General features: G+C 37.1%; 1 protein-coding gene across 2 annotated transcripts in view; it reads left to right on the plus strand.

The window, feature by feature from the left end:
- The window catches only part of GLRA3 (glycine receptor alpha 3), a 180,672-nt gene that overhangs the window by 147,856 nt on the left and 16,826 nt on the right, over positions 1–15,990 (plus strand). For both annotated transcript variants that reach the window (XM_077779663.1, XM_077779664.1), the window contains exon 8: positions 15,630–15,773. In XM_077779663.1, coding sequence (XP_077635789.1) covers positions 15,630–15,773 — 144 coding nt within the window. The remainder of the gene's footprint in view (positions 1–15,629; positions 15,774–15,990) is intronic.

The following is a 15,990-nucleotide window of genomic DNA, read 5'->3' on the forward strand; positions in this document are numbered from 1 at the left end:
TAAAACATGTGTGTAAGTTAAACCTATATAGTAACTTTACATGGTGGCCCAGTACTCCTTTGTATGGATGTGCTATAGTAATATACTTACTATAAGCGCTGATGCAATAATGAACATTTATATGATGAACGTTATATTCCTGAATATATATGTGTGTGTGGTGTGTATATATATACATAACTGTATATCCATATATATGTAGTTTTACATATATTTTGCACTTTCCTTTAGTATAAATTCTTAGAACTGGAATCACTGTACTGATAGCTGTATGTATTGCCAAATGTGTCTCCAGAAATATTTACAGCAGTCACTCCCACAAGTATTATATGAGGGTGCCCATAGTGCCGTAGGTAGCATTTATTATTTTTGTGGGTTTTTTTCTCTTCTGGGTTTTAAGTTGCCATAGGCTAATATAAAGGAAAGCTTATCTAATATGATTTTAGTCCATGCTGAGCATCCAGAATTAAAATAAACTGTTCTCTCTCTGAAGGTGGTAGAACAACCCAATATTTCCTTTTACAACATATGCTGAAATAAAACATAGGAAGCTCTTTTAATCCATTTAACAAAATAGCAATAGAAAATTATTTTCCTCTCCTAAATGACTTCTAAGAAAAATTTCTAGTATCTAAATTAAGGAATCCTGTCTAGCTTCCAACAAGCTTCACTATCATTTTCATTATGATGATATAGATGTAATAGAATTATAGTAACTTTTCTTGTGCATTTGATGCTATCTACCTCCAATGCCAAGCAAATTATAAATCTACTGTCACGGCTTCCTTGACTCTTACCGAATCACATTGTATGATTCAATTTATTAGACTAAAATGCCTAAATAAATAAAAGCTGATGGCAGGACATTTTATCACTAAAACGTTACTTCATATAGGAAGAACTTGACATTTAACAATGCTCACTCTGCTTAGATAAAGTTTAATGGTTGTCTTTTGAAGTAAAGTCTACTTTTATTGACAGTTAATTGAATTTTCAAAATGGTCCATATCAACCAGTGCTTTGTAAAATAGTGTTCAGATGAAAATTAGAAGTCTGCTTATAAGATTAAATTAATAAGTCTCAGTGCTTATTTGTGTATGTATAAATGTTTCAAGGGCTCTGAGTAATAGTTGAAATCCTACAGTCAATTTGTAAAGGAAATTGCCAGTTTACTCATTGATTTTCTTCATGAGCTAAACAGAAGTGAAAGCTCACTCATTCTGTAAGTTATCAACTAGAAAGAAGAGAACAAAATGCTCCATTTCAGAGTGCAACAGCTTCTATGAGGCACAGTATTAAGACATTTGAATACAGAGGTTAAGGCAGGATTGGGAGAGCACAAAGTTCTGAGCGGAAGAAGGAGAAATGAAGAAAGTAACCAATATTAAAAAAAAAAACAAAGAATGGAGACAAAACGTTTTTTTTTTTTAAGGAAATAAATCTTGGGATGTCTTTATACTTTTTTAACATATAAGAAAGATTTTTTTTTAAGTCATTAATTTCACTATGATCTCAGGGAAGGAATAAATTTTCAATCATGAGTTCAATTACATTCATAAATGTATACAAAGCCTCTACATCTCTTAGCTCATAGAGACAATGACCATGGGAAATGTGATAACAGATTTAATTCCAACCCACAAAAAATTAATTGATTAGCAAAGTGATATCTTAAGAGAAAATTACCATATCATTTGAGGCTTCATGATAGTTAAGGAATGGGAGGTTGAACATATTGCTATTATTTTTCTAAATTTTATTCATTTATTTTGAGAGAGAAAAAAGCACATGTGAAGAACAGAGAGAGAAAGTCCCAAGCAGGCTCCATACTATCAGTGTGGAGTCCGATGTCTGACTTGAATTCATGAACCGTGAGATCATGACCTGAGCCATAATCAAGAGTCAGATGCTTAACCGACTGAGCCCAGAACATATTCAGTTATGTATATTAGAATTCAGGGAGGGACACACTGATGATCCAGGATAAACAACCAGAATTAAACTATTAGAAAAGATCATCCCGATTCTTTGGTTTTGGGATGCTGGAAAGGCAAGAGGTGAGGGCACACATTTGCCTTTGAGAACAGATGACTAAATCATATACCTTCAGGTCTGCTATATTGTCAACCTCACAAAAGAACCCTTAAGGTGCCTGAAAATCTTACCACTGGCATGTCCACCATTCTCCTACTGACAAACTCTAGACAGTAGGAAAACGAAATTAAATTCAGGAAACCAATAGAAGATTATCAGACAGAGGGGAAGAAACAATAAATCATTAATTTATGATAATTGCTTGGTGTTTTGTCCAGGCTGTGTGCCAGTATATCTACTGCAGGATACGAAGGAGCTTGGAAATCAATCAAGTAAGACTCAGGGTAGAAAACTGTAAAGTCTCAAAGGATGTACCTTAGCCAGCACCTTGAGAACTGCAGAGCTGAGAAGATTCCTCTCTGTTATTTCGTGTTGCATTGCCCTCTCTACAGGGCCTTAATAAATCAAACATGTAATAGCCCAAAGCAAAAAGACTCCTGTGATTCATTTCTTGGAGGGTGGAACTATGTGGCATTTCTGCAGTGCCGGCATTAGGTGACCAGAAGAGGGTGATAATACAGTCTATTGCCAGCAATTTTTATTTTTTTTATTTTTTTATTTTTTACAAATAGTTTATTGTCAAGTTGGTTTCCATATAACACCCAGTGCTCATCCCCACAAGTGCCCTCCTCCATGCCCATCTCCTCCCTCCCCCCCCACATCCATCAGTCCTCAGTTTGTTTCTCAGCATTCAAGAGTCTCTCATGGTTTTCCTCTCTCCCTTTCCCCCACCATTTCCTCCCTTCTTCTCCCCCATGGTCCTTAGTTAAGTTCCTCCTAATCCTCCTATACGTGCAAACATATGATATTTGTCCTTCTCTGCCTGACTTATTTCTCTAAGCATAACACCCTCAAGGTCCATCCATGTTGCCAGCAATTTTTAAAAGTTGTATGACTTTAGGGACACTCTTGAACACTGTGTGCTCGGAGCAGAACAAGTGAGAGAGAAAAATGGTGCTGAACATGGAGTCACATCATGGAGGGTCTCATAAACATTAGTAGAGATCAGGTTTATTTTTAGCAGATTTTGCGAGGATTTTAATGAAAGGAGTAGTATTCTGACTTTTACTTGAAGATCAGATAGAAAGGATAGAAGTCGAAGCAGAGAAACTGCCAAACAAACTATTGTAGTCTAGAGCAGGTGATGGTCTGGCTAAATTGGTAGCAGTAGAAGTGGAGAGTAGTGGATGTATTTAGAAAGAGGTAGGTGTTTTAAAGAAAATGTATTTGGAAGTGAAATAGACAGGATTTGCATATGAACTGGACCTTGAGGAGTGAGGAAAAGGCAGGAGTCAAGAGTGGCATTTGGGTAACTGGGCAAACAGTGGTAATAGTTAGCTGATGAGGAAGTTTGGGGGAGGTAACTGATCTATGGTTGAACATGTTCATTTGAGATGTTTATAAGACAGCCACATGGAATTATCAAAAAGTCAGAACTTCCAAAGTTCTGACAGGGGGCACTCAGGTCTCAGACTTCAGCGAGTAAACCTATAGATGGATAAGACAGCAAAATAGAGATGATTTTTCCTAAGAAAGAAAGAACACTCAGAAAGAAGGGGAAAAGGTGTATTTGTGGTTGGCCCTCCTCCATTTGGAAATGAACCTGAATATTCAGATTCAGGCTTCTTTTTGTTTTCTTTTCCCAGGGACATTGCCCCACCCTCCTCTCTCTCTCTCTCTCTCTCTCTCTCTCTCTCTCTCTCTCTTTCTCTCTCTCTCTCTCTCACACACACACACAGAATAGATTAGACTTCTGAATTAAAGACAAGACCCACTCACCTTTAAACTTTACTCCGAAACTCTTTGAGTTCTCAACACTTTGTGAGTTTTTTTAGATGTGGAAAAGCAATCTTCCCCGGAAGACTTAGGTTTAATCAGAGGTGAAAGAGAAGATAGTATTAATCATTTAATTATTTTTGAGTATATATTTAATCTATACTAACAGCTAGTTAAAATCTTGACACTGAGGGAATTATAGTTTTTATTAAATATAGAGATGGCTCAGGATAGAGAAAATTGGTAGAAGGGACAAAATATCATTTTAATTTGGAAACTACGAATTCTAGCAAGAATCTGCACTGGGGAACTCTGGGAAGATCTCAGCTATACAGCATATGACATACACTTTACCCTTTCTTTCCTGCTTCCAAAGATCAGTTATTTTCTCTTGGAATCCTACTCCCATCCCTTTTTCATTCTCTTTCACTGGAACCAGCGAAGGTCCAGCTTTGTTGCATGTTTTGTTTTATATCACATGCAGAGGTACACAAAATTGCCATGTACACCCTAGATTAGTTTTTTTAAAATGAGTTTCAACCTTATTGTCATAACAGAGATATTTGAAGATAACATGTCAAACAGATAGATGTGTGTGCCTGCACACCCCTCCCCTCCCCTCCACACACACCCAGACACAAGCTTGGCAGAGGCCAGAGAATCTCTAGACTCCAAGTTCATCCAAACCCTAGCTCTTAAACAATATAGTCTTAGGGCCCAAACTATTTCTGTATAGTTATGTTGCAGTTATTTTGTATAACTACCAATCCCCAAGTCTCAATGGTTTGCCACATGTATCCTTGCTCACGGCCTGTGAGTTGCCTGTAACTCTCTTCCGGGTGTGTCTGAGTTTGGCTGACTTGGGTGGGCTTGGATCTAAGCTGTGGAGTAGGTTCTGCTCCCTGTGTCTCCCCATTTTGGGGCTGTAGGTAAGGGTAGCATCCTCTTTTCACGGAAGAGTATAGGAAAGAAGGAAGGCAGGCAGAGACTTGCAATGCTTTTGCCCAGAACTGACACACAGTGACTTCTGCTCTCATGTTTTAAGTCATACCTAGTCTTGTAGCCAAAGGCAAGTCAAGGGGGTGGGGGAGTGGACTCCACCCAGAGGATAGCCTTGAACAGGAAAGGAGAAAAAAAGGATTATCAATAAATACCCTTCTCTGCCTTAGGGACAATGATTGGTTAAAACTTTCTGTCTCTTTTCCTAGACCTGACTCTGCCATATTAGTAAATACTCAAGAAAACAAGAGGAGAAAATGGGATGGAGAGAGGAAAGAGTGAGGAATTCCTGGAAGATTCTATGTGAATTTCCCCCTCTCTGCCCTCACCACTATGGCCATCTCATTTGGAGCAGAGCTACTAAATGATAGAAAATAAGAAACACTTGAAATTTCAAAGGTGGATTGTTAATTAAATATTTCCCAGAAGCTCAGAAGCCTGTAGCCTTTGAAAATCTCAAATTCTGGACTAAAAGTTGTTTATCTTAGAAGTAAATTTTTGAGAGAACAAAAGATCCTTTATAGTTCTATCCTCAGAGCCTAAGTCAGTATAGGATATGTGTTTACTGAGTAAATATCATGCAGGTGTTTAAAGACAAGAACTTTTAAACATTTACTTAGTACTCAGTCTAAACTTGAAAAACAAGAGAGTTTGTCATTTTTATCATGTCTTTCTAAAGAGACTGTAAAAATTCAAGTGAATTACTCTTGTGTATAATCATATTTTTCCACCTGAGAATCACCAAGTTACTGAAAAAATTAAATATTGAAAGTATCTACCTTACGGTGTAATAAAAATATTGGTTTTAGAAGATATAACAAATATAGCTTTTATATTAAGTTTTTACTCTTCCTAAAAACATAATTTGTAGAAGTGATTACAAATGCTAGAAAATGTCAATTGAACTATTATATTTTTATTTGGATACCATAGTTGTGTGGGCACAGAAAGAGCTGTATGTGAGATTACACTGAAAAGACAGGGATGGAGAAAAAACTAGAGGATTTATACTCTCTATTGGGTTCTTATCTAATTAGTTTTCATTCTTCTAAAAAAAAAAATGAAGTTTTAAAGGAGAGTAAGTTTCTTGGGTACCAGGGTGGATCAGTCAGTTAAGTGTCTGACTCTTGACTTCAGCTCATGTCGTGATCTCTCGTAGGATTGAGCCCTATATCTGGTTCTGTGCTGAAAGCAGGGAGCCTGCTTGGGATTCTCTTTCTTCCTTTCTCTCTTCCCCTCCTCTGCTGTGCTTCTCACTCTCTCTCAATTAATAAACTTAAGAAAAAGCAAATAAAGGACAGTAAGTTGTAAATGCTAGTAATAATATAAATGAGGGAGAGGGGACTGTGTGGTAATCCCATTAATACAGCAATAACTATTACTGTCAGTAATGTTTTGGTCTTCACCATTTAAGTGCAACATACCAATATTTGTTCAAAATATGGTTAAGTAAAATTACTTCAGTCAAGTTCAGTACAGATATAGCTCAAGTAGGTTTATTTTTAATGTATGAATGTAGAAAATTGTAACAATTATGTTTACTTATTTATGTATTTTTAAACATTTTTAAAGTTTATTTATTTATTTTTGAGAGAAAGAGATGGAGAGAGTGAGCAGGGGAGGGGCAGAAAGGGAGGGAGAGAGAGGATCCCAAGCCTGCTTCACACTGTCAGCAGCATGGAGCCTGATGTGAGGCTCAGACTCTCGAACCGCGAGAATCATGACCTGAGCCAAAACCAAGAGTTGGATGCCTAACTGACTGAGCCACCCAGACACCCTATTAGCAATTATATTTAAGATATAATACCGTATCTGATGCAAGCAATACATTTATGTTTTTAAATGTATCAAGTATACTAATAATTTGGTTTCATATTACATTCACCTAGGGAAAAGAGAAAAAAATTTCAAAAAGCATAGAAAATAAAAGAATCATTTCTTCATGTCTTTTTTTGTTAAAAATCACAGAATATAATGCATGTGTATATCATCCAGTTTCATTAATGTTTTATGTATTATCTATACACAAATAATTCCTAAACATAGGGTAGATCCTATAATAAGAAGGATAGAAATTGATAGATATCCCTGGTTCTACATTTAATCTTAGAATCATATTTACTTGGTTAACATAAATTTACATTTTCTTGGCTTATTAGGTCTCCCTAAGCTGAAAAGTATCAAGTATCAAGCATGTCTTCTGATAGGTGACATAGAGGCAGAGCCACTGCATAAATTTTTAAATCTGATGGCACAGTTATGAAAAAGCATATAGTCAAGTGGCAAAGTTTAAATGTAAAAAATGATAAAATACAATGGCTTTGGCATCGAACTAAATTTAAAAGAAAAACAAATGTATGCCACTTACATGTCTTAATAACTCCCTTTTCCACATTCACGTATATCCTAGAATCATACCACAAGCCTTCCAGACAGATAAAAATGGATGTAAAACTCCCTCTCAACAGTGGAATAAAGAACATGGTCCCCAAATCAGTGTGGTTAAGCAACTAACAAGTTTTCTGTCTTTATATAATTCCTGTTTGAAGTTGTAAATGAAGATCTTAGACCTCAGAGAAAAAGGGATTAGGAAGGTATATGGTTAAACCAAAGATAATATTACAGAAATACAGAGCCTCCAGTACAAAAATACAGAGGGGAAAGAAGTCACAGGTATAATTCGACCTTAATTGAGCAGTTAAAAGAGATAATATATTAAGAAATGCCGGTAACTAGCAGCATGCATCTAGCAAGCATTTCCACTGATATCTAGATTTTACAGTTTCATTTAAATGTTAAACATAACAACCTTACCCTGCAGAAGCGATGAGAAAAACTCCCATAACCGAAGCAGAAGTCAGAGATAACTAGATGACCTTCCAAAATCCCTTTGCCTTTTTGATTGTACTTTTCTTATCTGGTGACTGAAGGGATTGGCCAACTCCATTACTTAGGAAATAATGCAACCCTGCCATATCATGATTTCATTTCTTAAAATAAAAACCTTTATTTAGAAAAGAAATGCTGTGTTTGAAGCATCGTTCATTTTCTAAGGGTTCTGAGGGTCATAATCAGTATGAATGCAGCATCAGTTTGACTGGGCTGTTGGGAGTAGCTTGTCAGGATGATAAATGGCAAAGTTCACAGAATCTTGTGCTGTTCGATTCACTGCCTAGTGCTCCAAGAAGACAGTCTTCCAGATAGTTTCTTCAAGTTTTTCAATATCTACTTCATACTCCTTTAACCCCTTTTTCTAAAACAGTGTTTAGGGGTGCCTGGGTGGCTTAGTCGGTTAAGCGTCCGACTTCCGCTCAGGTCATGATCTCGCTGTTCATGGGTTCGAGCCTCGCGTCGGGCCCTGTGCTGACTGCCAGCTCAGAGCCTGGAGCCTGTTTCAGTCTGTGACTCCCTCTCTCTCTGACTCTCCCCTGCTCACGCTGTCTCTCTCTCTCTCTCTCTCCTAGAAATAAATAAAAACATTAAAAAAAATTTTTTTTAAATAGTGTTTATTCTTTTCCTTTGTTCTTATCCCTGTCTCTCTTTCACCTTAGCTCTTAAAAGAAGCTCAAAATGATTTTGAGACTAATGTTTTGTCCTATAAAAGTTACAAAAGGCAAAGTTCTTATGCAGGCTTTACACCAGGGAGAAATGTGGGATCAAATATACCACAATCTGGACTTCACAAAACCAAGATTAAGGAATAAATTTCCCAGGAAAAAAGCCGTGACACAGGCAGGAAATCTTTCAGCGTATCTCAGAAAAAAAGCACTTAGCTGTATGCTTGAGTCATCTATCCATTCCCCGGGCCAGAACGGTTTGTCACAGTTTACTTGACAATTCTGAGGAACTGGGAGTATCTACCAGGAGTGACTGCCATTAAAGGCAGAAACATCACCCCAAGGAAAGGAATATTTTAACTAATCAAAAGCAATACTCTGTGATGTTTTGCTCTCCCTCTTTCTCAAAAAAAGCAAACCTAGATTGGGAAGAGAATTGACAAAATATTCACCCTCAAGTGTTTGCTAGAAAATCTACTTTCCCTTCCCTTCCCTTCCCTGGAGTTCCAAGCATGTAGTATTATATGAGATTTTGTGACTCCAGCTCCTGGTTCTGGTTTAATCAATTTCTTATTCTTTATTTTTAATAGTTTATTCTCAAGTTGGTTTCCATACAACACCCAGTGCTCATCCCCATAAGTGCCCTCCACTATGCCCATTACTTCCCCCTCCCCCCTCAATTTCTTATTCTTAAATTTAAGTTGTGTGGCTTGTAAACACATTTTAAAATTCTGTTTCCAGAAACTAGTGACTAATAGTAGTCTGGGTTATAATTTATAATTTAATAACTATAATCTACTATAAATAAGTAGTCTGGGTTCTAGTCTAATAAATATTCACCACGAACGCATTGCCATCTGTGAGCTCTAGTCTAAGGTTATCTGTCCCGGGTGCAATCCTTTCTGCCACCTTGACGTGGGGTGAAGTAAGGCATGTATCTTGGCAGTCTTCCTGACTACACCATTCGGTGCCATACTTGTAATACAACTCACCCAATGAACTCGTAAAGGAATGTGTTCTAAAATTGCTGCTACTTAATAATCTTACAAAAAGCTAGGGTAAAAATAACTATTTTTATGAAGGGTTGTCTGAAATGTATGCAACTCAATTATTCTTCTGAATCCAAGAACGCAAAATCAAATGGCTTCAGAGGGCATAGGCACAATAAGTTAACCACAAAGCATTCTGGTATAGTAAAGAAGGAGTATTCCAGACAGAAATAAGAGGGATGAAATGCTGCTGAGGCAGGATGAAGTTTGTCAATTGCTTTCAGATTCCGAAACATAAAAGAAGGGAAGTATAGTTAGAGCATAATAAGCAGGTAAAGAAGTGGCATAAGATGGTACATATCAATCCTTAGAGGCCTTCACTGACCATCCCCATCTAACATAGCTCTCTTCACCCTGCCCTTCTCTTCCCAGTACCCCATTGTGGTTTCTCTGTTGCACTTCTTTTAAATTATCTCTGTTTTTATTGTCTGATTTCCCCAAATTGAATGTAATTTCCATTAAAGATAGATTTCATTTATCTCATTCATCTCTGTAACTACATTATAAGAACCAAACTTGGGCACATCAGTGTTGTTCAATAAATGTTGAGTGAAAAAAAAAGATTGAATGCATGTGACAATACAAGTAAGGTAGGGGATCAATAGTGAAGGACTTGGCCTAAAACAGATTTGAGACTTTAAACTAATTGAAATTCCATGAAGAGTTTTAAGTGGAAGAAGACATGGATTTGAATGTAAAAATAAATTCTTATTGTTATATCAAGGATAGAGTTGAGGGACTGAAGAACAGATTATTGTGGTTGAGATCAATGGGATGGCAGTAGGAAGGACAGAAAATGATAAATTTCAGAAATAGAAAAAAGTATAATTAACAGGGCTGGGTCTTTGATATGAGAAAACAGTGTCAATAGCGAACAGCTCATGTGGATACGAACAACTTTCGAGTATAGCTTTTTAATGAGGAAGAAGAGGCAGTTGGGCTTGTTTGCTGTTTGGTAGAGTCTGGTAGCGATTCATAGCTTTTTTGTTGTTGTTCTTATTTGTTTTTATGTTTTATTTGAGAGAGAGAGCAGGGGGCAGGGGCAGATGGAGAGAGAAGAAGAGAATCTTAAGCAGGCGTCACGTTCAGTGTGGAGTCCAACGTAGGGTTCAGTCCCACGACCCTGGGATCATGACCTGAACAAAAATCAAGAGTCATATACTCAACTGACTGAGCCACCCAGGTGCTCCATAGCTTTTATTTTGAGTCAGAGTAAATTTGAGGTCCATGAAACATCCAAAAGGTAAGAAACCTGGCTAGAGAGTAGTCTAGTCAGCAAAGCAAGATTTGGGGTCCATGAGCACAGAGGAGGAATTGAATCCATGGTAATGGATAAGGCTGACTAGTGAGAAACTTCAAAGTTAGAATAGAAGAGTGGCTGGACTGTAACCCTGAGGAGTTCAGGACGAGGAGGAAGGGCCCCCAAAGCAGAGTGCGGTAGAGCAGAGGGAGAGAAACCTGAAGAACATGGGTCATGGGAGTCCTGGGAAGAGTGGGTTCCAAGAAGGAAGCAATCTTCATACGGTGGCTTTGAAGTACAGGTCTCCAGGACAAAGGTCCTCCTGACCAGTACATTTAATTAGTAAATGTTTAGGTTTTATTTTGTCATACTTTCCTGGTCAAGGGTTAATACTGAGGAGAAACTGTTGCTTAAAGTTGAATCACGGTTCCAACAGCACATTGGACGTTGGGACTGTTGACAAGGTGGTTCCGAGGAAGGAACCACCTCTGGATTGGAGTAAGACCGCCCCAAGGGGCAGCAACCAGTAGAGGCTAGAAAGAAGGTGATAATTCTGAATCACATGGGCTGTGTTGTATATCATGAGTATATCGTGTGCATGTTGGAGTAAGAACTGCTGTCAATATTTTAGTTACTAGCCCTGGAGTTCCACACTCCCCAGCTGCTGAGTTTGCTGTACTCAGAAGAGCGATGGGCATGGAAGAGGAAAAAAGAGTTGAAATTGGCAAAGGAGGTCAGAGAAGAGGATGAGAAAAGTAAGCCCTGAAGGCTCAACACTTGGGAGCTGTTCACAATGAGCAGAACCCTGGCAGGCACAAGTGATGTTTACATACCTCTGTTGTCATTGCAAATATTCATTGGATTAATACGGAAATTAAATTTCTGATTCATCTCTGGTTCACGTCATTATAAATTCAGGTTGTTAAAGAATGAGCACATAGTTTATGAGTCATCGTCTTCCAGGAGTGGTGTAGCTTGAGACAGCATTTTTGAAATCTGTATTATATCTTCCAGGACAGTATGTATTTGAGGGCCGCCAAAGATTTCTGACAAATTGGAGAACTCATGAGGTTTAAATCTATATTCCATAAACAATTGGACACTTAGTACAGCACTGGAATAAAATGAGTATGTTCCTGTCTTTGCCTAGAAGTCACACTTAAGATAGAGGAGGAGATGTCGAGGGCCCCCTTGTTGGCATATTTCATATGTAGGTTGACACCATTGTAAGTGTTAAGAAATGAACTCTTTTGTTAATTATTTAATGTTTTATTTATCTTTGAGAGAGAGAGAGACAGACAGACAGACAGACAGACACAGTGTGAGCGGGGGACAGACAGAGAGAGAAGGAGATGCAAAATCCAAAGACAGGTTCCAGGCTCTGAGCTGTCAGCACAGGGCCTGACACGGGGTTTGAACCCACGAACCATGAGATTGTGACCTGAGCCGAAGTCGGATGCTTAATGGACTGAGCCACCCAGGCACCCCCAAAATGATCTCTTTTAAAAGATAATTATTCCATCCCAAGATATTAACAAAAACATCACTTCAGAAAGTGAATCTCCACATGAATCATCATCTGCGATTCATTTTTCCCTTATATTTTAACATTATGCACCTTTGTTTATCTGTCTACTTATTCAGCAACACAACTATGTGCACACAGGACAAACATGATCGTGGTGGTGAACAACTCAAAGATGACATCTTCCTGGAGAGATTCTGAAGAGAAAGAGAACAAAAATAGGCAATTACAGTGCAGAGTGTTCAGTTAGGCACAAATATGTCGGATTCTGGACGAGACTTGGGTGAAGTCTAGCCCGAGACCTAAAGGGCCAACTGAGAAGGGTAGGAGGGAAGTTTTTCTCCACTGTATTATTGACAGCTCTCCCCATCAGAGACTACCCCCCACTGTTAAAGTACAACCTAAATTTGATCAAGATTTCCAAAAGTTGACATTTGACAAAAATAACATCACTAGATATGAGGAATGAAGAAAGAAAAAGATACAGAATATACAGACAGCATAGACATTGTCAAAATTTTAAGGTGTAAGATATTGATCCCTAAGATACATTGAGTTCCGGTAGTTAGTGGGCTTTTGCTTACATCTAGTCTATATTTCTGCTTTCTTGGATCCACATCTTCTTAGGGAAGGGATATCTGTTTCTATCAGGGGGGAAGCAAAGTTCTAGATAAATATCCATTTTCCAGGAAGAATGTTAAAAAAAATGACTTCACATAAATATCTTTCATTCTAAATCTCATTCCTGGCAAATGAGAGAATGTTTTTTCCCACATCTAATTGACATGTCTGAGGTATATAACAAAATGAATTGTCTCATGCTTATGGCACAAAAAATGATTTTACTGATACTGCTTTCACGATAAAACACTGTGCGTAATACAGACACATATTCGATAAGATATGAAAACTTACAGAAAAATTTCATCCTTAAGCAACTGACATATACAGCAATATCTGTTCAATTACATCCTCAAATCACTGCCCCATTAAGCTGAAAGAAAAATTAAAGCAGTTTCTTAAAGGTTATTGACTTGTTCCCTCTGAAGGTTTTTGGTCTGTTAGAAGCTGTTTCTAGGAAATAGGGACATACTTCTTCCTTTTTATTTTCCTTTGTTTCACTTCTTTTTGTGTTTTTTTCCTATTAAAATAGTAGTAATTTTTAAAGTTCTCTGTTCTTTTCTTCTCATTTTCCTTTCTTGATATCTCTTTCTTACCTTCGAGGTGGCAGAAGACAGAAAGACCCTGTGGAGCTAAGGGTCAAAGTCAGCAAGGCTGAATGGGGTGGGCAAGACCAGAGTCCATGGGTCAAGGACACGGTCATGACCAAGGCAGCCAGTGGGGACTTCAGGTGTGAGACCAGAGCCAGTAAAGCATCTGGGATTAATGGGGCTCAGGCTGGAGGTGGCCAACAGAACTAAGATCTTAGTCACATACAAGGAGACTTTTCAAATATATGTTAAAAATAATGAGAGACAAGCTTGTCACTGTCCAAAAAAGTGTCACTTCAGTGAAAAGAGTGAAAGCTAAAGAGAGCCCTGTCATATTGAAGTGGAATTAGAGATGCCAATGTGAATTCATATTTTAACTATAGATAGATAAATGACATATACAGAGATAGATGATAGACAGATATGTTACATTTTTGTTACATTTATAATCATAATATATTACATTGTTATATATACATTATAATATATTAATTATACATAAATTATGTAATTATATTATATATACATTAGTGATATGTATCAAATATATTAGTTATGCATGTATGTGTGTATATTTATGTATATCATTCCTAACTCTGCCTGCTAAGAAGGCCTATTAGTAGTTATACCCGGGAAGCAGTGAGCATACCCAGTGCCCCGATCCTTGGTTTCTAAAAGTCATTCTTTGGTAAAAAAAAAAAAGGATTCTTGAAGAAATAACTCAATCAAATACTGGAACAAGAAATCATAGATGAGTCTGGAAAGTGAGAAAGCACTCAAATCATGATGAAGACTTGCAAAAAGGATGCATAGCCTAACTTCTAGGGGCTCCCAACCCAATCTGTATAATGTGAGCATCAAAATAATGATGTTAATGCATGATAACGCATTGAACAAAATCATTATTTGTCTATACTGATAAAAATAATGTGGGAAACAGAAACTTCCCTTACTGTAGAATGCTAACTAATAAAAGTAAAATCCACATGTGGGAATCATCATTGTGATAATTGATTCAGATAAAAATCCTTAATGTCTAATGGATGAAATTTAATGAGTAAGAACATATTTATTTACTCAAGAGAAATTGGTAACTTTATAGTAGAGAGACGTAGTAGACAGCGCCTTAACCAACTGATGAACATTGACTGCTTTCTGATATGGTACACTTGAAGAACAGAGCATCACTGTTCCTATTAAAATCCCATAACCTGAGTATAAAGTGAGGAAACATCAGATAAGCCAAAAGTGGAGACACTCAAAAAACATCTGGTCTGCACTTATCCAAAATATCAAGGTCACAGAAGGCAAAAAAAAAAAAAGACTGACCAAAATGTTCCACACTGAAGCCTAAAGAGATCTGATGCCAAGGGGCAATATATAATTCTAAATGAAATCTGGACTGGAAGGAAAAATGTTTTTCTGCTAGAAAGGGCATTATTGGGACAATTGCTGAAATGAGAATGGGTTTTCGGATTTGATAGTAGTGTTTTATTAACATCAATCTGATTTTGAGGGTGTACTAGAGTTATGTAGGGGGAGGTTGCCCTTTTCTTTTAGAAAATACACCTAAGTATTCTAAGGTAATGAGGCATCATGTATGCAAATTATGCTCAAAGAAAATGCCATAAATGATAAAGAGGGAGAGAGAGAGAGAGAGAGGGAAATATATTTGACATTTGGTCAAATATTAACAACTGGAGAACTTGGGAGATTTTTGTTTGTTTTGTTTTTATGTTTTTTACTGTTCCTGCAACATGTTTGTTAATGTTAAAATTATTTCAAAGTAAAAAAAAAATGAAGAAAACATGGGACTAACAGGTAAATGGCACTATCTATATTTTAGTGTTACTTTATACTTCTTTCAAGCATTATTCCATACTACACTAAGGTAAAATGACATTTCCAACTTATTTTGTCTTTATCATATGTTTGGTCTTGTGCCTCAGTTGAACAAACTTTAGCAAAATATACATACCTTTTAATGTATGACTAATATATAGACTTGCAAAATTAATTTCTAGAAAATGTTTATTAAGTTCAAGAAGTATTGGTCTTATTACTTTCTTTTTCAAAATGATATAAAGAGTACAATTTAGAATCAGACATTCAGTTTTGTGCTCAACTTGTGCAACAGTACAAGCCAACTTGCTCACTCTCTGTTTCTCTCTCGGTCAGGTTTCCTATGTCAAAGCTATTGACATTTGGATGGCAGTATGCCTCCTTTTTGTGTTTTCAGCACTTCTGGAATACGCAGCTGTAAATTTTGTATCTAGACAACACAAAGAACTTCTGAGATTTCGGCGAAAGAGAAAGAATAAGGTAGGTGATTAAATGCGTTGGGTTCACTGGGATACCAATTTTCACTGGAAAGTAAATTTGTTACATTTAATACAGTGGCACAGAGAGGAAATGGAGGCTGAGGACCAAATTACATGAATATTCTTTTGGTTTTGTATAATTGAAACTGACATTGTCAAAAAAAGCTTCAGGAAGAAAATGGTGACCCCTCGGTCTAAGTTACACAGCATATCTCGTG

Source organism: Crocuta crocuta, unplaced genomic scaffold (genome assembly GCF_008692635.1).
Source record: "Crocuta crocuta isolate KB4526 unplaced genomic scaffold, BGI_CrCroc_1.0 scaffold158, whole genome shotgun sequence".
Taxonomy (NCBI): domain Eukaryota; kingdom Metazoa; phylum Chordata; class Mammalia; order Carnivora; family Hyaenidae; genus Crocuta; species Crocuta crocuta.